Genomic DNA, 27,465 nt, shown 5'->3' on the forward strand with positions numbered 1-27,465 from the left:
GTTATCTCTGCATTATGGTGTCCATGTAAATTGGTATATAGAGGGGAAATGACGTGTGACAAAGACTAGGTTAAACAATCACAAATTTGTGGCTATTTGTACCTCAAGTGCTCCTGCTGCACAAAAGTGTGGTGGTGAGACTCAGACTTTGATTCCGAGCCAATCCGTCCCGTAAACGTTTTATGCAACATAAACCTATGGAGTGAAATCTGAAAATTTGTTTATTATAACGATAATTCCTAGTGCCCGCCAAAATTAGACCCCTTATTTCTTTTTTGACCCAAAAATGTTTCACCTCATATACCTCTAGACAACAAATTGTCATTCATGAGTCCGGGGTGCATTTTAAAGAGAAAGTGAAATTTAGTCAGTATTTGCCCAACAAGCGTGCTAGGTATGGCATAAAAATTTATAAATTGTGTGAAGCAGAGTCGGGCTACATGCACACTTTTTATTTATTTATGAGGGGGGGTCAATCACAATGAGCCCCCATACTGTCCCTCCAACCTGACCACAGCCGGGAAGATTGTGTGGGACCACCTGCACCTACTGTTTTATCAGGGGTACCACCTGATAAAGAAAAATAATCAGTATAGCTTTTGCTAACAATCAATTGCCATTATTATATGCTTATGCTACACATATGTATAATCTGGCTAAGTATACTTTGCCTCTGAAATGTATTTTATATAATCTTACCTACTAAGTTTTTTTCTAAAGCAGTATTCTCTGGATATCAGACTGTTGGCCTCCTCATTCAAAGCTGTTCTGATATAAGACTGCTAAGTTTACTGGAGACAGACATGATATTCAGACAACATAAAGATGGTACATAGAATGATGTGTTATAACTATGCAGTTCTTGTGTGGCCACTAATTTGTAATGTGGTTCCTTGATGGCACTTAGCCAGTAAAGACCTTTTAAAGGTTAATCTAAAATTGAACCTTTAGGTCTTATGTCTAAGCTCTTGAGAGGACCTCCATGGCCCTGTCTTTCTTATTGCTTACTTCTCTATCTTTCTCTCATGATTGTAACTTTTCTTTCTTAGTAAAGCATTCATTTAATTTCACCGTGAGACAAGAGAGTTACATAGTTAGTACGGTTGAAAAAAGACACATGGTGTTTTTTTATATTAACCCTTGTGAAAATAAAAAAATTGGGAGCTAAAACGACATTTTTGAAAAAAAAAAATTTTCACTGTCTATTTCTAATATAATCTATGAAACACCTGTGGGGTCAAAACGCCCACTACACCCCTAGATTAATGTCCTGAGGGGTGAAATTTCCAAAATGGAGTCACTTTTAAGGGGTTGCCCCTCAGGGCCTATGCAAATGTGACATGGCACCCAGATACCAATCAAGCAAAGTCTGGGTATTGCCTTACTCAGGAGAAATTGCTTTTTAAGTGTTGGGGTGCTTTTTCTCCTTTATTCCTTGTGAAAAAATGCAACATTTTAGTGGAAAAATCAGCAAAAAAAAAAACCTGTAGAGTCATAATGCTCACTCTACCCTTCAATAAATTCCTTGAGGGGTGTAATTTGCCACATGGGTCACTTTTTTGGGGTTTCCATTGTTTTGGTCCCTCAGGGGCTCTAGAAATAAAACATGGTGCCACAAACCATTCCAGCAAAATTTGAGTTCTAAAAGACAAATGGTGCTCCTTCCTTTCTAAGCCCTGCCCTGTGTCCAAACAGTAGTTTATTACCACATATGCACATATGGGGCATTGCTTTACAAATGTTGGGGTGCTGTTTCTCCTTTATCTATTGTGAAAATGGGAAAAATACGAGTTAAAACTACATTTTGTTAGAAAAAAGTTTAGATTTTCATTCTCACGCCCTAACTCCAATAAATTCAGCAAAAACCTGTTGGGTCAAAATGTTCAATATACTCCTAGATAAATTCCTTGAGGGGTGTAATTTCCCAAAAGCATCACTTTGGGGGGGGGGTTGACACTGTTTTTGTCCTTCAGGGGCTTTGCAAATGTGACATGGCACACAAAGACCAATCCAGCAAAACTTGAACTCCAAAAGCTAAATGGCGCTCCTTCCCTTCTGAGGTCTGCCATTTCCCAATAGCAGTTTATTACCACATATGGAGTATTGCCAAAATCGGGAGAAATTGCTTTTGAAATGTTGGGGTGATTTTTCTCCTTTATTCCTTGTAAAAATTGAAAATTTCTACGTTTTATTGGAAAAAAAATTGGATTTTAATCTTCACGGCCTAATTCTTAAAAAACCTGTGGGGTCAAAATGCTCACTACACCCCTCGATAACTTCCTTGATGGGTGGAGTTTGCCAAATGGTGTCTTTTTGGGGGTGTTTGCACTGTTTTGGCACCATAAGACTTCGGTCTCATGCACACAAACGTGCTTTTGCAGCCGCAATTCCCCCAAAAAATCCACAGGAGAATTGCGGCCCCATTCATTCCTATGGGGCCATGCACACAACCGTGGTTTTCACGGTCTGTGCATGGCCCAGGAGCCCGCACCGCAGAAAGAACCGGCATGTCTTATTACAGCTGTATTCTGCGGTCCGGACTCATTGAAAATAATGCCCGTGGCCATGTGCACGGCCCGCGATTTGCGGGCGGCTCGCGGCTGTCACTCCGTGGCCGGCCGCCCTGGAAATCACGGCCATGCACATGGCTACGGTCGTGTGCATGAGGCCTTAGTCAACCCTGACATTGTGCCTAAAATATATTCTAAAAAACAAAATAAAAATAAAAGGAGGCACCAAAATCCACTACGTGCTCCTTTGTTCTGAGACCTGTGCTTCAGTCCATTACCACATTGGGACCACATGTGTAATATTTCTTAAAACTGCAGAAACTAGGCAATAAATATTGAGTTGCATTTCTTTGGTAATACTTTGTTACAGAATTTTTTTAATTAAAAATGTATTAAAATAAATTTTTGCAAAAAAAAACAAAACATGAAATTTGTAAATTTCACCGCCAGGTTTAAGAAACCTTCGAAATGCTGTTTTGAATACTTTGAGGGGTGCAGTTATTAAAATGGGGCAATTCAGAAGGGGTTTATAATATATATAGGGCTGTCAAAGCCACTTCAGATCTGAACTGGTCCCTAAAAAAAGATTTTCTTAAAAATATAAGAAATTGCTGCTAAAGTTATAAGCCTTGCAACGTCCTAGAAAAATAAAAGGACTTTAAAAAAAACGATGCCAACATAAAAGTAGGCATATGTTAATTTTTAACTAGTAACTATTTAGTGTGGTATTACTATTTGTCTCACAAGCAGATACATTTAAATGTGGAAAAATGCTAAGTTTGGCAAATTCTCTCAAAATTTTGGTGCTTTTCACAATAAACACTGAATGTATCGAGCAAATTTTACCACTAACAAAGTACAATGTGTCATGAGAAAACAATCTCAGAATCTCTTGAAAAAATAAAAGCATTCCAAAGTTATTACCACATAAAGTGTCCTTAACCCCTTAGTGACCACCAGTACACCTTTTCACATTGGTCTAGTCTAAGTCCTGCACGGGTGTCCCGTGCAGGCTGGAGCCGGGGCTCTGCTGTCTGGTGACAGCTGGGCTCCTGCTCCAACACCTGCGATCGAAGTTTACTTTGATCGCAGCCGTTTAACCTGTTAAACGCCGCCAATAGCGACCGCGGCATTTAACTTGTTTACAGAGGGAGTGAGCTCCCTCTGTCACCCATCGGCGGCCCGCAAATGCAATTGCGGGTCTCCGATGGGGTGTCATGGCAGCCGGGGACTTGATAAAAGCCCCCAGGTCTGCCCTGGACATATGCCTATTAGGACGCGCAGGAGGCACGTCCTAATAGATTGCCTGTCAGATTTACACTGACAGGCAATAATGCTCTGGTATACGAAGTATACCAAAGCATTATAGCTGCGATCTCCAGATCGCACAGAAAAGTCCCCTAGTGGGACTAATAAACTAAGTAATAAATGTGAAATAAAGATTAATAATAAAAATGACAGTATTTTTTTCCATAAAAAGTGTTTTATTTAGTAAAAGTGTAAAAAATAAATAAAAAGTACACATATGTGGTATCGCCGCGACCGTAATGACTCAATTAATAAAGTTAATATTTAATTTAAACCGCAACGTGAACACCGTAAAATAAAACGCAAAAAACAATGGCGAAATTGCAATTTTTTTCCATCGCCCCCCAAAAAAGTCATAATAAAAATGAATCAATAAGTCCCATGCACCCCAAAACAGTACCAATCAAAACTTTCGTCTCGTACCGCAAAAAACAAGCCCAAAAAATCACTACATTGATGGAAAAATAAAAAAAGTTACGGCTCTTGGAAAGCAACGATGCAAAAACAAATAATTTTAGTTCAAAAGTGTTTTTATTGTGCAAAAGTCGTAAAACATAAAAAACCCTCTAAATATGTGGTATCGCCGTAATCGTACCGACCCATAGAATAAAGGTAACATGTTATTTATGCCGCATAGTGAACGGCGTCAATTTAAAAACGCATAGAACAATGGTGGAATTAGTTTTTTTTTTTAGAATCCCCCAAAAAAGTTAATTAAAAAATTATATGTACCCAAAAATGGTGCTATTAAAAAGTACAACTAATCCCGCAAAAAACAAGTCCTCATACAGCTATGTAGACGAAAAAATAAAAAAGTTATAGCTCTTTGCATGCGACTATAGAAAAACGAATAAAATAGCTTGGTCATTAGGGCCTAAAATGGGCTGGTCACTAAGGGGTTAAGAAGTTCCAGGCTGTTCTATTATGTTAGCACAGTGGTGCAATGAAGAGAGTCACTAGTAGTTTGTAGTGGTTTCTTACCTTTTGGGTTACCTAGACGCTGTGCGAGGACTGGTTTTGCTTAAAATAAAAGAAAGTTGGAGTAAGATGCGACAAATTTATTACGATTTATTTATGTGCCAACTGTGCGTGTTTTTACTTTATACCAACTGGGCATTGTGAAAAGAAGTGTAGGACGCTGACCAATCAGCGTCATACACTTCTCATTGTTCCAGCCCAGCGTGGTTGTGCAGTGAAAGAAGCTGGGCTGGAACAATGAGAAATGTATGACGCTAATTGTTCAGCGTCATACACTCCTCTTCACAATGCCCAGTTGTCTATTAAGAAACTAATTAGCATAAATCTATAACTTGGTCAAAAATGAGTTTTTCCAAATAAAAACCACTGTTATCTACATTACAGCGCCGATCAGATTATGTAGGAGATAGGGCACTTATAATCTGGTGACAGTGCCTCTTTAAGCATCCCTCGAGTCAGATCACTAATTAAGACCTTCTTTGGAGGTAACGGTAATTTCACCCACAGCAAGTGAGATAAATCCTCTGAGAGGAGTGCTCTTTCCATGTCCAAATGAATAGCCTCTAAAGATGTATTGGCTAGTTGTGACCAGCGGAGCAATTAGATTGCTTTATAATATGTCTTCAAGTCAGGTAACGCCATACCTCCTTGCATCTTTTTTAATTTAAGGAGTCTATAAGCCAATCTGGAATGTTTCCCATTCCATAAGAAGTTAATGAAGAGACTTTTAAAGCTATTGAAAACACTAGAGGGAAGCTCAATGGGAAGGCTCTGCATTGTGTATAGGATCTGTGGGAGCACATAGGTAGCAAGTAAATTCTTTCGCCCTATCCAGGAGACATAAGGGATTTTTAGTTGGGAGAGGAATTTATGGGTTTTTGAAATAAGGGGCTTAAAATTAAGTGAAAAAAGTTGGGTCGTATTAGTGGAAATCATAACCCCCAGATATTTAATAGCAATTAGAGGACACCTAAAAGCAGAAATAGCTTTCAGAGCTGAAAGTTGAGCAACATGCAAATTAACCCCTAGAGCCTCTGACTTATCATAGTTTATTTTAAAATGAGAAATCTCTCTAAAAAGGTATTAAAGACATCTAGTATCAACGGAAAGGCTGTTAGAGGATTCGTGACCATCAACAACAAATCATCAGCAAAGGCTGCCAATTCGTGAGTATGACTCCCCATTCACAAACCTTCAACGTCTTCAGTCTGTCGAAGTTTTGTAAGAAGCGTCTCCATCACCATACAAAACAAGGATGGGGATAAAGGGCAACCTTGGCAAGTCCCATTTGCTATAGAAAAAGATCCAGACATAGAGCAGTTTACTTGAATTCTAGCGGATGGAGAAGCACGCAGTGATAAATATAGGAGGAAAGTTAAATTTAAGTAGGGTAGCTCTAATGTACTCCCAACAGACCCTATCAAAAGCTTTCTCCGCATCTGTGCCGAGAAGGACCATAGAGTGCCCCCCTGACGCCGCACTTGATAAATAGCGTGCAAGACTCTAACATTATGCCTACCCTCCTGTCCTTTTACAAATCTCACTTGTTCTTTATTCACTATTTGAGGCAACAGGGGTTGAATGCGAAGAGACAAAATTTTTGCCCACCACTTCAAATCACAGTTCAAGAGTGAGATAGGTCTATAATTCCCACAACATTCCGGATCTTTCCCCTCCTTAGGAAGAATATGTACTGATGGGGTAGGGAGAAAGACAGGTGAGCCCTAATCTACCCGCCACTCAGTCCCTGCCTACTTGCAATGACCCACCCTAGGCGACGGGGTACAACTGGGCGACGGTCCCTACGCTCAATAGGTGCACGACAGACAAACAGACAAGGGTACAAAGAAGCCGGGGAAATGGGGAAGTTGCCCACGGGAACACCGTGAGCAACAAGCGAGGTGAACGAGCGAGTCAAACCAGGAGATGAGCGAGGTACAAAACGCAGAGCAGAAGAGTGGTCAGTAAAGCCAAGGTCAATAACAAGCAGAGGGTCAGTAGTTCAAGAAGCTGCAGCAGGGCCAGGAAACCAGCAGAGAAGAATCACAAGCAAAGGAGGAACAGGAAAGGCAGGTATAAATAGACAGAGGGCGGGAGCTAGCTCCGTCTGGCCAGGCTGTGATAGGCTCTCCCACTCCTAAGCCTGCCATCCTGAGTGGTGGAAGATGGAGTCAGTCTCACAGACATAGAAGCAGGTGCAGACTGATTACCTATGGGCGTTGACACAGAAGCTGTGTCTGGCAGATCCTTTACAGAATAGTTATAAAAGCTTCCAATGATTGTTTAGGGAAAGGAGATCCCTCAAGTAAGGCATTACAGACCTCTGTAAACTTCGGTATCAATTGCGTAATACATTTTTTGTAAAACGAAATAGGAAGGCAATCAGGACCCGGCTCTTCCCCGATGGAATCAAATTCAATACCTTCTCCACCTCCTCTCTAGTGATGCACAGACCAACTCTGAGAGACCAGGCACCGAAATAGATTCTAAGAATCTATCAATTTTCTCACGCTTCTCATGAGGAAACACAGGTCCTCCCACCGAGTCACCCAAATTGTATACAGAGGAATAAAAGGATTGGAAAGCTTTCGCTATAAGTGGTGTAGAGGTCACTCTGACCCCTCGTTCATTCTTAATAGCCTCTATAAATGTTTTAGATCGTTTTTGTTTAATCAACCGGGTCATCAGTTTAGATCCTTTATCTCCATGAAGGTATATTTGGCTACGGGCTGCTAAAAAACCTTAGCCGCTTTAACATTCAAATGATCATTAAGTTCCCGTCTTAAGGAACAGATCGCAGGATAGTCCTCAACCGAGCTAGGATGTATATGCAAAATTTATCGAGATATTCTCTGAAGCAAATCAATAATTTGTGCATTCCTTTGTTTTTTAACGCAAGAAGACAAGGCAATATGTTCCCCCCCTCATGTAAGCTTTTTGAGTCTCCCAGAGAACGGGCATAGAGATTTGTGGAGTATCATTAAATCGAAAGAATTCCTCCAATTTCAGTGCGAGAGCATGACTGTGCTCTTTTTGTGCAATAATTGTATCATTCAATCTCCAGGTCCATTCCCTTCGGGGCATATGATACAACTCTAGGGTAAGAGAGATTGGGGCATGGTCCGAGACCGTGATACTTCCTATGTCAGCGTGAATTCGTAATTGAATGAGGAATATGGGGATAAATAGGTAGTCAATCCTATGGTAAGTTCCATGAGGAGGGGGAATAGTAAGTATAATCTTTTACTGAGGGATTCTTAACTCGCCAATGCATCTACAATCCCCAGTTGCGACAGAAGGATCTTAAGTTGACGCATAGCAGAGGTAGACACAGAGTTAGGCTGGGTTCACAAGACCTATTTTGAGGCGTAAACGAGGCGTATTATGCCTGAAAATACGGCTCCAATACGTCGGCAAACATCTGCCCATTCATTTGAATGGGTTTGCCGACGTACTGTGCCGACGACCTGTAATTTACGCGTCGTCGTTTGACAGCTGTCAAACGACGACGCGTAAAATGACTGCCTCGTCAAAGAAGTGCAGGACACTTCTTTGGACGTAATTTGAGCCGTTTTTCATTGAATTCAATGAAGAACAGCTCTAAATTACGTCCGTCAATGATGCCTCGCAAAATGCGAGGACGAGCAATTACGTCTGAAATTACAGAGCGGTTTTCTCCTGAAAACAGCTCCGTAATTTCAGCCGTAACGGACGCTGCCGTGTGCACATACCCTCAGAAATAGAAGTGGAGTCTAAAGGGAGAGCCATCAAAACATTAAAAGGTCCCCTCCGAAAACAAGGTGCCCTTCGCTAAATGTTTTAAGGGAGATGAGAGTTTTACGCAATCATGTTACTTGTCCAACATTAACCTCTTAACGCCGAAGGACGGATATATCCGTCCTCTGCAGCTGCTAGTTCGCGCAGGAGGACGGATATATCCGTCCTGTGATGGCGCGGGTACTGAGACTGTACCCACGCGATCAGCGGCAGGAGCACGGCTGTTATACACAGCCTGGCTCCTGCTGCAACTGCCGGAATCGAAGCGCGCTCAGATTCCGGCAGTTTAACCCATTAAATGCCGCTGTCAATAGTGACAGCGGCATCTAATGTGTTTGACAGAGGGAGGGAGCTCCCTCTGTCACCCCATCGACGCCCCCGCAAACAAATCGCGGGTCGCCGTCGGGTTTCCATGGCAGCGGGGGGTCTAACAAAGACCCCCAGGTCTGCCTTCAGCATCTGCCTGTTAGGCGATGCCGGAGGCATGACCTAACAGATTGCCTGTCAGTTTTACACTGACAGGCAATAATGCTTTGGTATACCAAGTATACCAAAGCATTATATATGCGATCGGCACATCGCATAGTGAAGTCCCCTGGTGGGACTAAAAAAAAAAATGTCAATCATAAAGTTGGTAAAAAAATAAATAATAATAATTACAGTGAAAATCAAATAAAATGACTTTTTTTGCCCAAAAAGTGGTTTTATTTAGTAAAAGTGTCAAAACAAATCACACACACATATATGGTATCCCCGCGATCGTAACGACTTGAACAATAAAATGAACACATTAATTAAACCGCCGGATGAACGGCGTCCAAAAAAAATGCAAAAAACAACGTCAAAATTTTCTTTTCTCCCATTCCCCCCATAAAAAATTATCTATAAGTCCTATGTACCCCAAAATAGTACTAATGACAACTACACATTGGCCCACAAAAAATCAAGCCCACATAAGACCACATCGATGGAAAAATAAAAACGTTACGGCTCTTGGAATGCGGCGATGCAAAAACAAGTAATTTTTTTCTAAAAGGCTTTTTATTGTGCAAACGTAGGAAAACATAAAACCCTTACATATTTGGTATCCCCGTAATCGTGCCGACCCATAGAATAAAGTGAATATGTTATTTACGCTGCATAGTAAACGGCGTAAATTTGTAACGTGAAAATCAATGCTGGAATAGCTGCTTATTTTCAATTCTCTCCTAAAATAAAGTTAATAAAAGTTAATCGATATATTATAAGCATCTAAAAATGGTACAATTACAAAATACAACTCGTCCCGCAAAAAACAAGCCCTTATACGGCTATATAGACGGAATACAAAAACAGTTACGACTCTTGGAATGAGACCATGAAAAAACAAAAAATAATCCTTGGTCATTAACGTGCAAAATGGCCCGGTCATTAAGGGGTTAAGCACATATACGGCCGCTATTGTAAACTTCATATTGGAGAGGTAACCTTTCAAGAATACATAACGTCCCATGGGGTCTAACAAAGAAGCATCTACCTTAAAAGGTAGGTCTTTATGGATGGCAATAGACTCCTCAACTTAGAGGAGTTAGTACTGTGGAACCATTGGGAATATTGCGGTTTAGAATGAGTGGGAAGATGTGTAGGACGGAAAGGAGTTTCTTGCAACAGTCAGGAGTATTAAGATTTAGAGAGTTAAACATTCAAGACCTCTTTTGGGGGGAATTCAACCCCTTTACATTGAAGGAGCAAATTTTCAATCTACCCATGGGAGTTCATAGTTAAGAGCATCGTAACAGCAAGGAAGCTAGCAACAAAAAAAAAACCCCACCACCTGAGAGAGAAAACATAATATACGATAAAACACACAATAACAAAAAGCACAATAAATGAAATCAAAGTTAACCCCTTCCCGCTATGTGACGTCATAGTCCGTCACAGGCGTTGTGCTGTTAACGCAAATTGACGGACTATTAAGTCATGTGGTTAACAGGCACCTGTGTCTCCAGACACAGGTTTAGAGCAGTGATAGCTGCTGTCCTGGACAGCAGACTATCACTGCTCAATGCTGAGGGACCCATCGCAGCGGTCCCTTAGCGGCAATCATCGCGACAGGTCAGTCATTACTGACGGTCACCATTTTGAAGGGGCCATCGGGCCTCGGGGGGAGTGGAGACAAGTCATTTGCTGTTGTCATGGACAGCAACCAATCACTATACATCACCGAGGGACCAATCAGACTGGTCCCTAGTCGGCGATTGCTATGATTGGTCTGTCAGTCGTGACAGACCAATCATATTACACTGGAGGCCATTTTCATTATGATCCCGCCCTGTATCCCTCATTGCAGTTGTTGAGACCAGTTGTGTCAAGAGCTGTTGCATATATACAGTACTATATCTATCTACCACTACCCCCATTCTCTACCCCCTGATCACCATCCTAGTGATTACTTTCACTTTACTGTGATTTTTGTTGCTGCTGTTGATCAGTAACTGAATAAGTTGCTGATCACTGTTCATAACCCCTGCTACAGGTTTTTTTCTTTTACTTTACTTGTAAACCCATGGGACGAGTATTGCTGTCCTGTGTTCTGATCAGTGACTTAGTTGTCACTGATCGCCTAATACAAGCCTTTCTCTAGCACTTTTTTTCGTTTGTTATAAAAAAAATCTTGCTAGTGACGCAAACTCGCCTTTTGGGTCCCCAGGCGGATCAGTCACATCACCATAACCGATTGCCTAATGCAAGCCTTGCTCTAGGTTTTTTCCGAGCACTTTTTTTTTAATAACAAAAGAAAAAAACTAAAAAAATGTAAAGATAAAAGCTCAAAAAAAATAAAATATAGGAGTTTAGTTAGGTAGGTTTTTGCACAACATACCTATCTGATAAAGAGCATAATGGCCCGTAGAGTATTTACGGTTGAGGAGGCATATGCCATTATTGCTTCGGACAGCGAGTCCAGGAGTGACCAAGAAGCCCTCTTCCATCTCTCCTCTTCCTCATTAAGTGAAGATGAGAAACTGCCAAGAAGTCGCCCCTGGTCATCTTCACCAGCTCCTGAGAGTAGTGACCCCATGTGGACCCCAATCCCCGAGAACTACAAGCCCCAGGTCCCTGAGTTTAGCGGCACCCCAGGGATTCAATTTGAAACGGCAGGGTTACAGGAAATAGAAGTTTTTAACGTTTATTTCACTGACGAATGCATTGACCTAATGGTGACCCAAACTAACCTATATGCCCAACAGTTTATCGCCCAGAATGCCTCTATTAGTTATGCCAAGCCCAACAGGTGGATCCCTGTAGACACCATGGAAATGTGGAAGTTCTGGGGTATTGTGCTCAGTATGGGGCTTCTGAAAAAGCCATAAGAACATACTGGAGCACAGATATACTGTACCACACCCCCATGGTACTGCATGGCGATGGCCAGGACTCGTTTTGAGAGAATTCTGATTTTTGCATTACTGCGATAATGCACAGTGCCCACCCCAAGGTGACCCCAGCTTTGACCGCCTACTTAAAATTAGACCCCTATTAGACCATTTCAGTGCCAAATTTGCCCAGGTATACACCCCCAAAAAGTGCATTACTGTTGACGAGTCCCTATTTAATTTTAAAGGGAGGCTTCGGTTCGGCCAGTACCTGCCAAATAAGAGGGCAAGGTATGGTGTGAAGATGTACAAGATGTGCTAAAGTACATCAAGGTACACCTACAAATTTAAAATATATGAAGCGAAGGACACTACTATTCATCCCCCAGAATACCCCCCCTTCATGGGAGTTAACGGCAAGATAGTGCGGGATCTGGTGCATCCACTGCTGGACAAGGGCTACCACCTCTACCTGGATAATTACTATACCAGCGTACTACTTTTCAAGAGCCTCGCTTCCAGAAGTACAGTGGCATGCGGCACAGTTCGCAAGAACCAGAGAAGCCTCCCTATGTCGCTGCTCGGGAAAAAACTCAGAAGAGGTGAGAGTAGGGCATAATGCAGTGACAATCTATTATGTGTCAAGTATAAGGACAAGAGGGATGTCCATATATTGACAATACATGGGCATGGCAGCACCCCCGTCCCTGTACGAGGTACCAGTACATAGACCCTCAAACCCAATTGCATTCTTGACTACAATAAATACATGGGAGGGGTTGATCTCTCAGATCAAGTGCTGCAGCCATACAATGCCATGCGGAAATCAAGGGTGTGGTACAAGAAGCTGGCCGTGCACATCATGAAAACCGCATTTTATAATGCTTACGTGCTATTCAGATCTTCAGGCCAGCGGGGAACTTTCCTGGAATTCCAAGGGGTGGTAAAAAAAAAGTCCATTATATTTGGAGATCAGGAAGGGCATAAGAAAAGATACCATCTATCAGTGCAACACGTGCCCCGAGAAGCCAGGACTGTGTATGAAGGAGTGTTTTACAATATACCATATGTCTCTGAAATTCTGATCTGATTGTTGAACCGCCTTTTATATTTACCTTGATGTACTTCGCACAGCCACAGTAATATTATGGCACATGCCACTCTTTCCCTTCTTAGCACTGCTGTGTGCTCAAGCCGTACCGGGCAAGGCTAGCTGAACATATATCAATCCTGCAGACGTTGCCATGACTAATTTTTAAACCAGGACTTTCTCCCCAAAATTTTATCCAAACTTTCTAATAAAATTTCTTCTTAACCCTGGTGTGTGCCTAGGCCATACCCGGAAAGACCAGCTCAACACAGCTGCACATATTTTAGTCCTGTATTCCTGTGGCTGACCAGTGACTTTCATCCAAACTTTATCCAAACTATCCAGATTTCCAACTTTATCCATATTTATACAAAGTTATATAAACTTTTCAGTATAAATTTTATACAAATTTTTATACGAAAAACCATTCCAGCAAAATCTAAGCTCCAAAAGCTAACTGGTGCTCCTTCCCTTCTGAGCCCTGCCATGTGCCCAGGCAGCAGATAATGGCCACATGTGGGGTATTGCCGTACTCGGGAGAACCTGCGTAACAATTTATGGTGGAAGTATCTCCAATAATACAAGCTGGGCACTGAAATGGCATAATTGGGAAAAATGTGTACTTCATTCTTTGCATCAAATTTTGGAAAACTCTGCAGTCAAAATGCTCACTACATCCCTAGATAAATTCCTTGAGGGTGCAGTTTCCAAAATGGTGTCACTTCTTGGGGGTTTCCACTGTACTGGTACCTCAGGGGCTCTGCAGACACAACATGGCGCTTATAAAATATTCCAGTAAAATCTGTGCTCAAAAGCCAAATGGTGCTCCTTCCCGTCTGAGCTCCGTCGTGAGCCAAAACAGCATTTTAGGAACACATATGGGGTATTTCCGTACTCTGGAGAAGTTTTACAAATGTTGGGGGGCTTTTTTTTATTTTATTGCTTGGGTTGATTTTTTTTTTTAGCTAAAACGACATCTTATTGGAAAAAATTAAAATTTTTCATTTTCACATCCACATTTTAATAAAATCTATGATACACCTGTGTGGTCAAAATGCATACTACACCCCTAGATTAATTCCTCAAGGGGTGTAGTTTCCAAAAGGGTCTTTTTTTGGGATGTTTCCTTTGTTTTGGTATCAAAGACCGCTTCAAAGCTGATATGGTGACTAAAATATAATCTAATAAAAAAAGGAGTCCCCAAAATCCACTAGGTGCTCCTTTGCTTCTGAGGCCTGTGCTTTAGTACATCACCACACTAGGGCCACATGTGGGATATTTATAAAAACTGCAGAATCTGGGCAATAAATATTGAGTTGCCTTTGTCTGGTAAAACCTTCTGTGTTAGAGAAAAAAAACAGGATTAAAAATGAATCTCTGCAAAAAAAAAATAAAAAAATGGCGTTTCACAAAAATGACAGCAAAGGGTTAAGAAACTTTCTTAATGCGGGTTTGAATACTTTGAAGGGTGCAGTTTTTAAAATAGGGTGACTGATCGGGGTTGTTATTGTATGGACCTCTCAAAGCCACTTCAGAACTGAACTGGTCCTTGTAAAAATAGACTTGACATTTTCTTGAAAATGTGAGAAATTGCTGCTAAAGTTCTAAGCCTTGTTTTTGCAATTTTTCGCTACATTTTGGTGTTTTTCACAATTAAATACTGAACATATCGACCAAATTTTACCACTAATTTAAAGTCCAAGGTGTCACGAGAAAACACTCAGAAATCGCTTGGATAGGTAAAAGCATTCCAAAGTTATTACCACATAAAGGGACACGTCAGATTTGAAAAATGGGGCTGCGTCCTGAACGTGCCAACTAGTCTACGTCCTTCATGACTCTTGAGAACTAAACTGTATACGAATCTCCTCCGTTATATGCAAGCTGAAAGGGAGAGGTGCTTGCATATAACATGCAGTGTGATATTAAAGCTCAAGATGTAGTCAACAATATAATGCACTGTCTTATCCACAAGAAAGAGATAGGATGGTGTGGGAGAGGAGAGTAACGCAACTGGGTAAGGCCCCATTCACATGAGCGTGAATCACGTCCGCATGCTGTGTGTTAAAACGCACAGCGCATGGACCCATTGGTTTTAATGGGGTCCTTCACACATGCGTGATTTTTCACGCAGTGAAAGTGCGCTGCGTGAAACTCACTGCATGTCCTATATTGGTGCGTTGTCATGCACCTACGCGCCCATTGAAGTAAATGGGCGCGTGAAAACACGTGATTTACCCATAAGTTGAAAAAAAAAATAGATGTGCTTTGCGAGTGCGCGAATAACGCTTCCCCTCGCAAAGCACACTGATGCAAAACGCAGTACACACGGACGGGATACACACGCGTGAATCGGATACACTCATGTAAATGAGCCCTAAGGTTAACCATTATGACTAGTGGAAATATTCATACAGTAGTCATCACAAAACATCTGCAGACAATCTTCCAACCTACATAGTTAGATTTACATGATCTAAACTTGACTTGAGTGATGTGCCCCCAACATTTGCACGTTTCAACCACTATACAAAGGGCAAACCTGTAAAGAAACCAAATCAAGGATACCAGGAGATACCAATCAAGTGTCCTCAGCTTGAGCAATTTTTTGCCTATCGGAGACTTGGTCTTGGATGTAGAATGCCAAAGGTCTTGTAGAGGTGGTGATAGTAAATCCAACGAAACCGACATCCAAGAAGGGATATCCATATCTATCCCTAGCTTGCTCCAGGCATTACCCAGATCCCCAGGTGTACAAATGGTGATTTGTTGGCCGTCTTTCATAGTAGCAAGTCCCAAGGGATAATGCCATCGAACAGGTAACTTAAAGCATCTGTGACTGGTTTTAGAATATGGCGTTTGGCCAAAGTGCTCGCCGCTAGGTCTTGAAAGAGCAAGATCTTAGTCTCATCATATAGAACCTCCTAAGTATCTCTTGCTGCTCGTAAAATAGACACCGTGTGAACATAGCTAAGAGTCCCGCAAATGATATCTCGTGGCGGCTCACCTGCAGCAGATTAAGGTCGAAGGGCTCGATGCACCCTTTCCACGGTGATAGATGCAGCTTGCACGGCCCCCAATGACGAGCTAAAGATGACAGCCACAGCAACCGGTAAGGCATCATGGTCGACTAAGGGATTCCCCGTGACCGGATATTTCTCCTACTGCGATTTTCCAGATGCAGGTATAAATGGTTTAAGTGCATTTGATGAGCAGAAAACTCCTTATGCATAGAAGCGACATATTTGGAAGATGAGATTTGGGTTTCTTCTAGCACCATTACTCTATGACCAATGTGATGCATATCAGTTTTGATATCAGATAAGTCTTTCATGACTGGCATAAGGGCTTGCAGTTACGTCTTTTTTAAGTAAGCCCTGGATATCTGTAGTCAGCGTCTCCAGCCGAATCAGAAGGAGCATAGGAGTTAACCGATTCTTCAGGCTGTTGTTCACAATGTGAGGGCGTGGGCGCCATCTTGGATCTGCCCTCCGAAGGAGGCAGCTTCTTCCCAAAGAATTTATCCATTTCGGATGTCTGCTTATGTGATCTGGGCGTACCTTGATGATCTTTAGGCTTATCCCTTCCAGTTTTCACCATGGTAGCGAGAAATTAAGGCGATGTCCTGAAGAATCAGTTAGTGTAATGCGCAGCGCCGGGATTACACGTCCATCATGAAGGCAAGCTCCGCCCCCGGCATACATAATTTTTAAATACTTCCAATGGGAAAAAGTTTTAGATTCAAATAAAGAGTACTTTTAGGTGCACTTTCGTTCATGGCACAACCCCTTTAATGAATTTTCATGTATACGTAAACAAATTTCATAAGCCCGATGCACACGGCCGGAATTTTGATCCACAATTACAGGCCGTAATTTCTATCACTGAGCCAGATGTTGACCCAATTGCACATTTTCCCCCAGTCCCAGCATTTTCATTTTATATACCAACCTTTTATGCAGCACAGTATCAAACGTCTTTGACAAGTGCAGATACACATCCACAGCCTTACCCAGGTCCAGTCTAGAACTCACCTCCTTATAGAAGCTGATCAGATTGGTTTTACAGGACCGACCCCTCATAAACCCATGCTGATGCTGCGCTAACAGTTTATTTTCATTAATATACTCCAGGATAGCATCTTGGAAACCCCCCAAATATTTTACCCACAATGCAAGTTAAACGTACAGGTCTATAGTTCCCAGGCTCACTTTTTGAATATTGGCGCCACGTTTACTATGCACAAGTTTTGTGGAACAGACCCAGTCATGATAGAATCCTTAAATATCAGAAATAAGGGTCTGTCTATCAAGGTACTTATTATAGTTTGGCTTTTTTTGTCTTGGTTATTAAAATAATTTGAATTGTTTGCTTTTACATGTTTATTTTTTTTTCCTTCTAGAAAAGGAACTAGTTCAGTCCCAAAACACGTTAACATTATTCCTACTTGTTAACCCCCAGGCGCACCACGACGCAACTGTACGTCCTAGTGACCAGTGTCTTAGTGCACGAGGATGTACAGTTACTGCACCAGGAACCGGGAGTCCAGCTGTCCCCAACAGCTGACACTCCACTGTTGCCGATCAGCAGATCATTTCCGCTGATTTTGGCAACTAACCCCTTAAATGCGGCGACCGATTGCAATCGCCGTATTTTAGGAGCTTCTAGCACATCGGCAGACCTCACAATGAAATTGGTTGGTTTGCAGATATCTAGCATGGCAACCGGAGGCCAAGTAATGGCCTCCGTGTCTGCCATGTACGGAAGCCTATCAGGACCAGCCTCCTGATAGTGACAGGAAGTCACTGTGTCATCCCCTATGCACACGGTCGGCGACAGTGTGCATTGGGAACTGGGAGGTCAGCTGTCCCCGACAGCTGACACTTCACGGCTGCCGATCGACGGCTCAGCGCCGCGGATTTTGGCAATTAACCCGTTAAATGCGACGCTGGATTGCGATCGTCGCATTTAGGGGGTTTGTAGCACATCAGCAGCCCCCATGCAATTGTGGGGGATGCTGGTGATGGCATCCGGAGGCCAGACAACGGCCTCCGTGTCCGCCATGTATGGATTTACTGTCAGGGTCACTGTGACGTCACTCTGACAGTTGGAATACATTACACTACTAGGTAGTGTAATGTATTCTAGCAGCGATCAGAGTTGCAGGTAAAAAAAGAAAGTGTAAAAAGTAAAAAAAAAAAAATGTAAAAAAAAAAAAAAAAAAAAAAAAAAGTTAACAATTTTAAGTATGAAGTATAAAAATAAAATATAGTTTTCCTATAATAAGTCACTTATAGGAAAAAAATGAAACCGTTAAAAACCAGTACACAAATTTGGTGTCACCGCGTTTCTAACGAGCCAAACTATAATTATATTTTTCCCGCACATTGAACGCCGCAAAAAACAAACTGAAAACAATGCCAAAATCACTGTTTTTTGGTCACCACCCCTCCCAAAATATAGAATAAAAAGTGATCAAAAAGTCGCATGTACCCCAAAATAGTAGCAATAAAAACTACAACCCGTCCCACAAAAAACAAGCCCATACACAGCTTTTTAAACTGAAAAATAAAAAAGTTATGGCTCTCAGAATTTGGTGACAAAAAATTCATTATTTTATAAACACGGGATTTTATTGTGCAAACGCTGCAAAACATAAAAAAAACGATATACATATGGTATCGCCGTAACTGTAATTTTAGTGCATAATGAACGACGTAAGGAAAAAACTTTAAAAACGCCAAAATCAGTTTTTTGGTCACCTTAGCTCTAAATAAAATGTAATAAAAAGTGATCAAAAAGTTGTATGTACCAAAATATGGTACTAATAAAAACTACAGCTCGTCTCGCCAATAATAAGCCCTCAACGCTCAATCAACCAAAAAGTAAAAGTTATGGCTCTCAGAATGTGTTGATACAAAATAATTTTATTGTTAACATTTTTTGCATGTAAAAGTAGTAAAAAAAACAAACAACAAAACTATATACATTTGGTATCACCGTAATCGTATTGACCCGCAGAATAAAGTTAAGTTGTTGTTTTTACTGCACGGTGAAAGCGGTAAAAATGAAACCCAAAAGCAATGGAGGAATCACAGTTTTTTTCCAATTTCACCCCGCAAATAATTTATTTTCGGTTTCCCAGTACATTATATGGTACTTTAAATGGTGTCAATAGAAACAACTCTTCCCGAAAAAAATAAGCCACCACACCGCTCTATTGATGGAAAAATAAAACAGTTATGGCGTTTGGAAGGCGGGGAGTGAATAACTAAAATGGAAAACCAAAAAAGGATCAGCCCTGCAAAGGTTAATTAATTTCTATTATAAAAAACAATTATTACCAGATGTGGGGTATTGTCATACTTGGGAGAGATTGCATTACAAATTTTGGGCGGCTTTTTCTCCTGTATCCCTTGTGAAAATGAAAAAATTCAACATTTTAGCAGACAAAAATGTTGACATTCATTTTCACGGCCGAATTCCACTAAATTCTGCAAAAAACCTGTGTAGCATAAATGCTCACTATACCCCTAGAAAAATTCCTTGAGGGGTCACTTTTGGGGTGTTTCCACGGTTTTGGTCCCTCCAGGGCGTTGCAAACGCGACATGGCACTGAAAACCAATCCAGCAAAATCTGCGCTCCAAAATCCAAATGGCGCTCCAAAATCCAAATGGCGCTCCTTCCCTTCTGAGCCCTGCTGTGGGTCCAAATGGCAGTTTATTACCACACATGGTGTACAGCCGTAATCGGGAGAAGATGCTGTACAAATGTTGGGGTGCATTTTCTTCTTTATTCCTTGTAATTATTACAAATTACTATGTTTTTTCAGAAGACCAACTCCAATAAATATAGCAAAATACCTGTGGGGTCAAAATGCTATAACCCTAGATAGTTCCTTGGATACCACTAGATAAGATACCCCTGGATAAGTTCGTAGTTTCCAAAAAGGGGTCACTATTGGGGAGTTTCCACCGTTTTATAACCACAAGACTTCTTCAAACCTGACATGGTGCCTAAAATATAATCCCCAAAAAAAAGCAGACCCCAAAATCCTGTAGGTGCTCTTTTGCTTCCGGGGCCGGTGTTTTGGTCCATTAGGACACTAGGGCCACATGTGGAATATTTATAAAAACTGCAGAATCTGGGCAATAAATATCGATTGTGTTTCTCTGGTAAAACTTTCTGTGTTACAGAAATGTATTACAAATGAATTTCGGCAAAAAAAAAAAATAACAATTTGTAAATTTCCCCTCTACTTTGCTTTATTTCCCGTGAAACACCTAAAGGGTTAAGAAACTTTATGAATGTGGTTTTGAATACTTTGAGGGGTGCAGTTTTTAAAATGGGGTGAATTATGGGGACTTTCTAATATATAAGGCCCTCAAAGCCACTTCAGAACTGAACTGGTACCTGTAAAAAATAACCTTTTCAAATTTTCTTGAAAATGTGAGAAATTGCTGCTAAAGTTCTCAGCCTTGTAACGCCCTAGAAAAACAAAAGGATGTTCAAAAAAACGATGCAAACAAAGTAGACATATGGAAAATGTTAACTAGTGACTATTTTTTGTGGTATTACTATCTGTTTTACAAGCAGATATATTTAAATTGAGAAAAATGCAAATCTTTGCACATTTTCTCTAAATGTTGGTATTTTTCACTAAAAAATATTTAATTTATTGACCAAATTTTTGCACTATCATAAAGTATAGGTCACAAGAAAACTCAGAATCTCTTGGATAGGTAAAAGCATTTAGGCTATGTTCACACGGGGTATTTTGCCGAGTTTTTTGACGCGGAAACCGCGTCGCAAAACTCTGCAAAAACGGCCCGAGAACGCCTCCCATTGATTTCAATGGGAGGCGTCGGCGTCTTTTTCCCGCGAGCAGTAAAACTGCCTCGCGGGAAAAAGCGACATGCCCTATCTTTGGGCGCTTCCGCCTCTGACCTCCCATTGACTTCAATGGGAGGCAGGAGAAAGCGTATTTCTCGCTGTTTTATGCCCGCGGCGTTCAATGGCCGCGGGCAAAAAACAGCGCGATAATCGCCGCGAAAATCGGCGTGCAGGGAGAGGAATATCTGCCTCAAAGTTCCAAACTGAATTTTGAGGCAGATATTCCTCCCCCAAAATACTCCGTGTGAACATAGCCTTAGAAGTTATTACCACATAAAGTGACACGTCAGATTTGAAAAAAAATCGGCTGTGCCACAAGGCCAAAACAGGCTGCGTCCTAAAGGTGATCTGGGCTCTACCTCCATTCTCTGCATAAGTATCTCCACTCTACCAAATTTTTCAATTAAATCGATTACAACTCTCCTGATCCCATTTTTTTTTACTCAAAACATTACGCTGCCCTAGCAGGGTTGCTGACTGAGGAATCAGCTTTTATCTTCATGGCTTTATTTTCTTCCGAGGAGGTGAAGATGTGAAATTAGTCATCAGACGTCAGAGCTGCCGGATCACCTATTCAAATCACAGACAAGGAGGAAGTCGCTGCTTATGCTGATGTATTTTCTAACACAAAACCTGCTAAGCATGCAAACCTAGAGCGGTCACTGCAATACAGACAAAGAACAATAAGGGCTCATTCACACTTCTATTTTTCTGATTCGCATAAATTCAGTTGTTTTTTTCCCATTGTAAAAACAGTGCCAATACATTTATTACCATTTCAGTTTTTTTATGCGAATTGTGTTTTTTTCCAATATACAGCATATTCCAATGGATTTGAATTGGTACAGTTTTTTTTTGCCTATTAACGTGAATCGGCGGATTTTAAAAACGCATGTTAACAGAACAAATAGTAAAAAAAAGAAAAACATATATATATTGTGCATCCGTATTTTCATATGCAAGTTTGAAAAATCCCGAAGTGTGAAAACATTATAAAGAGAAACCCCAGGACAAAGGTAGCCAATGCAACTAGAAGAATACTACCTTCACCCAGCTGTTTGAATAACATTTTCTATTGAATAGTTAAGACTTTGTGGCTGGGTTAAATACTAATGAACGGATGTCGTTCTTTTTGAAAACCTCTTGTAACTCAACTCATTTACCTTCATTTACGAAGACTGGCGTATCTTTCTACTTAATAAATTGGACTAAAACGACGTCTTCTTGGAGAACACGCCCAATTTTCTCACCGCTTTCTAATATTGGCGAGTGGTGATTAAAATCGCAAACAGTGCTGCAATTTTCTCAAAAATCTTCTGGCGCCATCTTTTACATCAGAGGTTGCTGAAGACCAGATAAAAAAAATAAATGGAAGGGGGGGGGGGGCAAGAAACAAATGAATTTTTAGAATAGAAAGGAGACAACACATTGCTGCAATTATTGGCGAGTTCTTAGGCCTTGTTCACACAGAGTTTTTTACAGAAGGAAAATTCCTCCTGCAAAAACTGCTCCAGACGTTTTTTTGCACAGTGGTTTGACAAAAACGCGTCAAAACACTCGAGGCGTTTGTTCCCGTCTCCCACTGATTGAAAGGTAGGTCATGTCGCTTCTTTTTACCGCGAGGCGGTTTTTCAGCTTGCGGTAAAAAAGCGCCTCTGCCTCCCATTGAAATCAATGGGAGGCATTTTCGGACGGTTTTTGACGGAAAAAAATACAAAGAGCAACGAAGCTAATAAGGGGCATGGAGAATCTAAGTTATGAGGAAAGATTAAAAGAATTCAACCTATTTAGCCTTGAGAAGAGACGACTAAGGGGGGACATGATTAACTTATATAAATATATTAATGGCACATACAAAAAATATGGTGAAATCCTGTTCCATGTAAAACCCCCTCAAAAAACAAGGGGGCACTCCCTCCGTCTGGAGAAAAAAAGGTTCAACCTGCAGAGGCGACAAGGCTTCTTTACAGTAAGAACTGTGAATCTATGGAATAGTCACCGCAGGAGCCGGTCACAGCAGGGACAGTAGATGGCTTTAAAAGAGGGTTAGATAATTTCCTAGAACAAAAAAATATTAGCTCCTATGTGTAGAAATTTTCACCTTCCCTTTCCCATCCCTTGGTTGAACTTGATGGACATGTGTCTTTTTTTTACCCATACTATGTTACACAAATGCTGCATACGGTTTGTGTTAGCCCAGCATGACAGTCTTTGCAGTTCATTATTAGTAGCTCCTAGATTGTGGCAAGATAGAATATAACGAAGAAATAAAAACACAGAACAACCCAGATGTTCCTTATTCTTTTGTATACTTGTAAGGCCCCTGCACACGGCCGTAGTTTTCATCCGTAATTACGGATCCATTCATTTCTATTGGTCATGGACACCTTTTAGTATATTTACGGATGTGTGTCCGTGCCGTAGAAATGACCCGCAAAATATAGAACAGGTCTTATTTTTGTCCATAATTGCGGCACGGACTCCTCATAGAAGTCTTTGGCCGCTTCCGCAATTCCAGACGGCCACGGAGGTGGATTGTAGCCGTCCGTAATTGCGGAAGCGTTACCATGCGACCCCAGGGGATTACCCAAGACTCGTCTTTTTTCTTTTTTTTTGCGGATCTGTAAATACGGATGCACTATGGACTGCATTGGCGGACAGGGCGCTGTATATGCGGATGAATACGGATCCGTATTTGCGGACAGTAAAAAACATTATAGTCGTGTGGATGAGGCCTAAGAATTACTATTTAATTTAAACAATGGTTTTAAACAGCCCATGGGAATGAATGTAAAAGTCGTAAGACAAAAACAAACAGGGTTATCTTGATATTTGACAAACATACTGCAGACCACAATACAGTACTGAGCTAATGAAAACAGTCATCTGTACTGTAATATGTAACCAGCTCAATGAAAATATGACAATGAAAAAAGTTCAAAGCAACACAAAACAGGAAAGAGAAACAAAAATACAAAGGCCACATAAAGATATAAACCATAGCCAATCCTTTAGATTGGTAGCTTAGTCCCACATCTGTTGCCAACCTGAAGGTTAGGCTTCAACCAGTCAAAAAGTTGAGTGCACATTTTTAAAACACAATTTTTTCCCCATGCTGTTCACATAATGGTCACTTGCCATCACTGTATTGGTAAATACTGCAATATTACAGGACTAGTTTGGACTCCTACCATGATAGATGTGGGCAAATGCTGCTAGCTCCTTTATATTGATGCCGGGCTGAACTTTAAGCCATGGATGAAAATTTACGCTAACCAAAATTACATTAACTGTTACTTTAAGTATACCGCAACAAATAATATATGGGGAAAATGTATTAAGACTTGGCCAGTAATAAGAATCAAGCTAAAGGAGCCTGCGGCAAATTTATTAAGAGGCACACACAACTATATAAAAAAAAAAAAAAAAAAAGGAAAAAAACGGAATGAAATCTACACCAGCCAGCAGCTGGTGTAGATTTCCGCTATAAATTTACTCCAACTTCTGACATAAAATATAGTGAATGCAATGGGTCGAGGGTGGCCACGCCCCTTTCATCTTTCTTTTTTTTAATTAATCGAGAGCAGTGGAAACTTTTGAGACTTCTTTGAGAATTAAATTCCCTACTTTGTTTTTTACTACCTAGTGAACAACTAAGGCTCGGATAACAGCAGCATCCATTTATAACAGATCCATGTTTTTTTCCATAACAGCTATGTTATTTAAACGGATACCAGCAAAACCCAATATACCCCACTGACTTTGTCGCGGTCTGGGTATTTTTGATGGTAAGACTAGTACGGAAAACTATAGCGTCTGATGCTAGATCATATGCTGCACCTGTGAAAGATCAATATTTCCAATAATCAGGTTCTTATCACATTACTCTACTATTAAGAAATATCACTTAAAAAATAAAAGCAAAATAAGGTTTGTGTTGTGGTGAAATTTCGCTTTAGGCCTTGTTCACAGTTTTTTTGCAGGCATAAATCTCTGCCTGGAAAAATCAACTCTGTTTTTTTCTTGCGCTTTTTTTACCTATCTTCAACAGGCAAAGGGAAAAACCGCGAGTAGTTAATGACAAACCGCGTAAAAAAACGCATCAGCGTTTTTTCCGTCTCCCATTCATTTCAATGGGGTTTTTGAATTGGGGGTCGGAAAACGCCACAAGATGGGGCATGTCGCTTCTTTTTCTCCGCAAGTCTTTTTTTCTGCTCACAGGGAAAAAATGCCTCCACCTCCCATTGAAAACAATGGGAGGCAATTCCGGTAGTTTTTTGCCACGCTTTCCGCTGCACAAAAAAAAAGTGTCAAAAAAACCTCCATGTGAACAGGGCCTTAGAATTGCAATAAAAAAATAAAACCTAAAAAGAAATATTACATAAGACTTAATATTCTAAAAGGAAGTGGCACAATAGAACTTGTATTATAAAAATGGTTACACTTAAATCAACCCCTTGAAATGAGCGTTAAATCTATTCTATCATTATTTGGGTCATTATTGTCAATGTTAAAAACGTTCCTAGGATTTCAATTTCAGTAATTTGTATATAAAAAGATAAAAATCTGTTTAACATTTAAAAATAATGGAAGAAAGTACCAAAGTAACACCATCTTTCCACTTCGTATGCTGGTTCTGAGTAAAGGTTAGTGAACAGCAAATCTGCAGGGTTGTCCTGAAGAGCACCTGAACCCACACAACCTTTTATAACCAGGTGAAAATATAAAGAGGAAATTGCACGTTTTCATAGTATTGTAGCAAAAAGTAAGTAATTTCGGGATCAACTGCCACAGTGCCACTCCCATCTAAATGACAAGTGGCCTAAGAGCGAAGAGCAGCAAGACGGAAGCCATAGCATCTTCCACACACCGACAACACATAGGTGACATCTATGCTTTATTCACTTCAGCACGTATGGCTTGGTCCATATTTTTTCTGAATTCCTCATAGCTACAGTTCCCAGGAAGCTCAAGGCTGTGAGTTTTTTTGATTGCGGAGGGAAATATATGATCATAGTTGAACAAAATGGTTGGCGGAGGGTCAAAACCAGCTGGTGGAAGGGAGTCTACGCCTGTTGCAAAGCTCAAAATGTCCTCCAATGAAACGCCAGTAGCACCATCTGCACAGAAGCAAAAAAATAAAAACACAGAAGATTAAGTACACATAATAAACAGAGCACACGATTTATTATAGAATTTGTCGGGTTTTTTAGATTGTTTGGGCGGATGTTTGATATTACAGTTGAATTTTGCTGGAATATGCTGCTCCAATTTGCCTCATAAGACTAACCTTGAACAGACAGCCCCTCTCAAAACAGTCCCAGCTCATATGATGAATGTATCTGGACTTCTATGGACAGGACCTATGCCAAAAATAAGAGTCGCTGGCATAGCCATCTTATTTTAAGAAAAAGTCGAATATTACATAGGCATACTGGCTCGTTCCCCCAAAAAAGGTAAGGGACACAGAACGTATGTATGTAATAAATATATACACAGACACACACACTTTTTGCAATGTGCGTTAATGGTAGATATTTGCAGCTGTATGTTAGAACGGCTGAATTTTTTCGGGACTATACATCCAGCGTATACATTCTGACATTTTTCCAGCTCATATGCTGAACATAGTGTGAACACAGCATAATTTGGCATCTTCTCTTCGAACAGTCCAGGGTCTAGTTGGCTACCGGTTGTTTTATGCCACTTGTTAGATACACCTTAATAACCCAAAAAACTTACCTTCTGTGTCTACTAAATACTCTTCCCAAAGATTGAGGGCATTACAGTGCTGAACATGCCGGAGGCTTCTGTGATACGTGATGGTGAAGGTGTCTGACAGCACTTTTGCGGTTAGCTTCTCCGGCTTCATGCACAGAATACTCCAAAAGGCGGTTGGGTATGCCTGGATCTTCTCAAGAACACCAAGTGTCTTCAAGCCTTCTTTGAACCTGAAAGCACAAACAATCCCTTAAATTGTAAATTGCATATGTCATTTCTTATAAACAGTTAAGAACAAGTACCAAAATAAACTTGAATTGGTCAAATCAATTGGAGGATGAGAATAGTATTTTTAGGCAGCATTCGTCAATCATATTGTCAAGCTGAAAAATCTCTGGGTGTTACATGAACTATCCCATGACATGATAGTTCATTGTAGTTATGCTGTGACCAATAAGACATTTTAGTGGTTACTACACAGATATTGCGGACGTCAGATCCCTGGCAAGTAGAATGACATGAAAGTGAAGCATGAAAAACTCCACAATTGTATACGGAGCATTCGGGTGTGGGAAACTTAATCCCTTTATTGTTTTTACATAAACTTCACCTTTGGAGAGGTTCCTGCACTCGGTGAATGACATGGTAGGCCAGAATATTCTTCACCAAGACGCTTTTGTCACGAACTGTTTGCACAAGTCGCAAAGTACCAGTATTCTCTAGGAAGTTAAAATATTGAGCAATAACGGCATTTAACTCTCTAATCTTCTGACAAGACTGGATCTGTGACAATAGAAAAGAGAACAGGTTATTCACAGACACATTTATCCTCCA

General features: G+C 40.8%; 1 protein-coding gene across 1 annotated transcript in view; it reads right to left on the reverse strand.

Annotated features, from left to right (window-relative positions):
* Positions 1-23,639: 23,639 nt before the first annotated feature.
* G2E3 (G2/M-phase specific E3 ubiquitin protein ligase) overlaps positions 23,640-27,465 on the reverse strand; it is a 95,349-nt gene continuing 91,523 nt past the window's right edge. The window contains exons 13-15 of the mRNA XM_075844936.1: positions 27,242-27,414; positions 26,653-26,861; positions 23,640-26,030 (exon numbers count right to left, since the gene is read on the reverse strand). Of these exons, the coding sequence (XP_075701051.1) occupies positions 25,801-26,030; positions 26,653-26,861; positions 27,242-27,414 (612 nt within the window). The 3' untranslated portion in view covers positions 23,640-25,800. The remainder of the gene's footprint in view (positions 26,031-26,652; positions 26,862-27,241; positions 27,415-27,465) is intronic.

Source organism: Rhinoderma darwinii, chromosome 12 (genome assembly GCF_050947455.1).
Source record: "Rhinoderma darwinii isolate aRhiDar2 chromosome 12, aRhiDar2.hap1, whole genome shotgun sequence".
In the NCBI taxonomy this organism is placed as follows: Eukaryota; Metazoa; Chordata; class Amphibia; order Anura; family Rhinodermatidae; genus Rhinoderma; species Rhinoderma darwinii.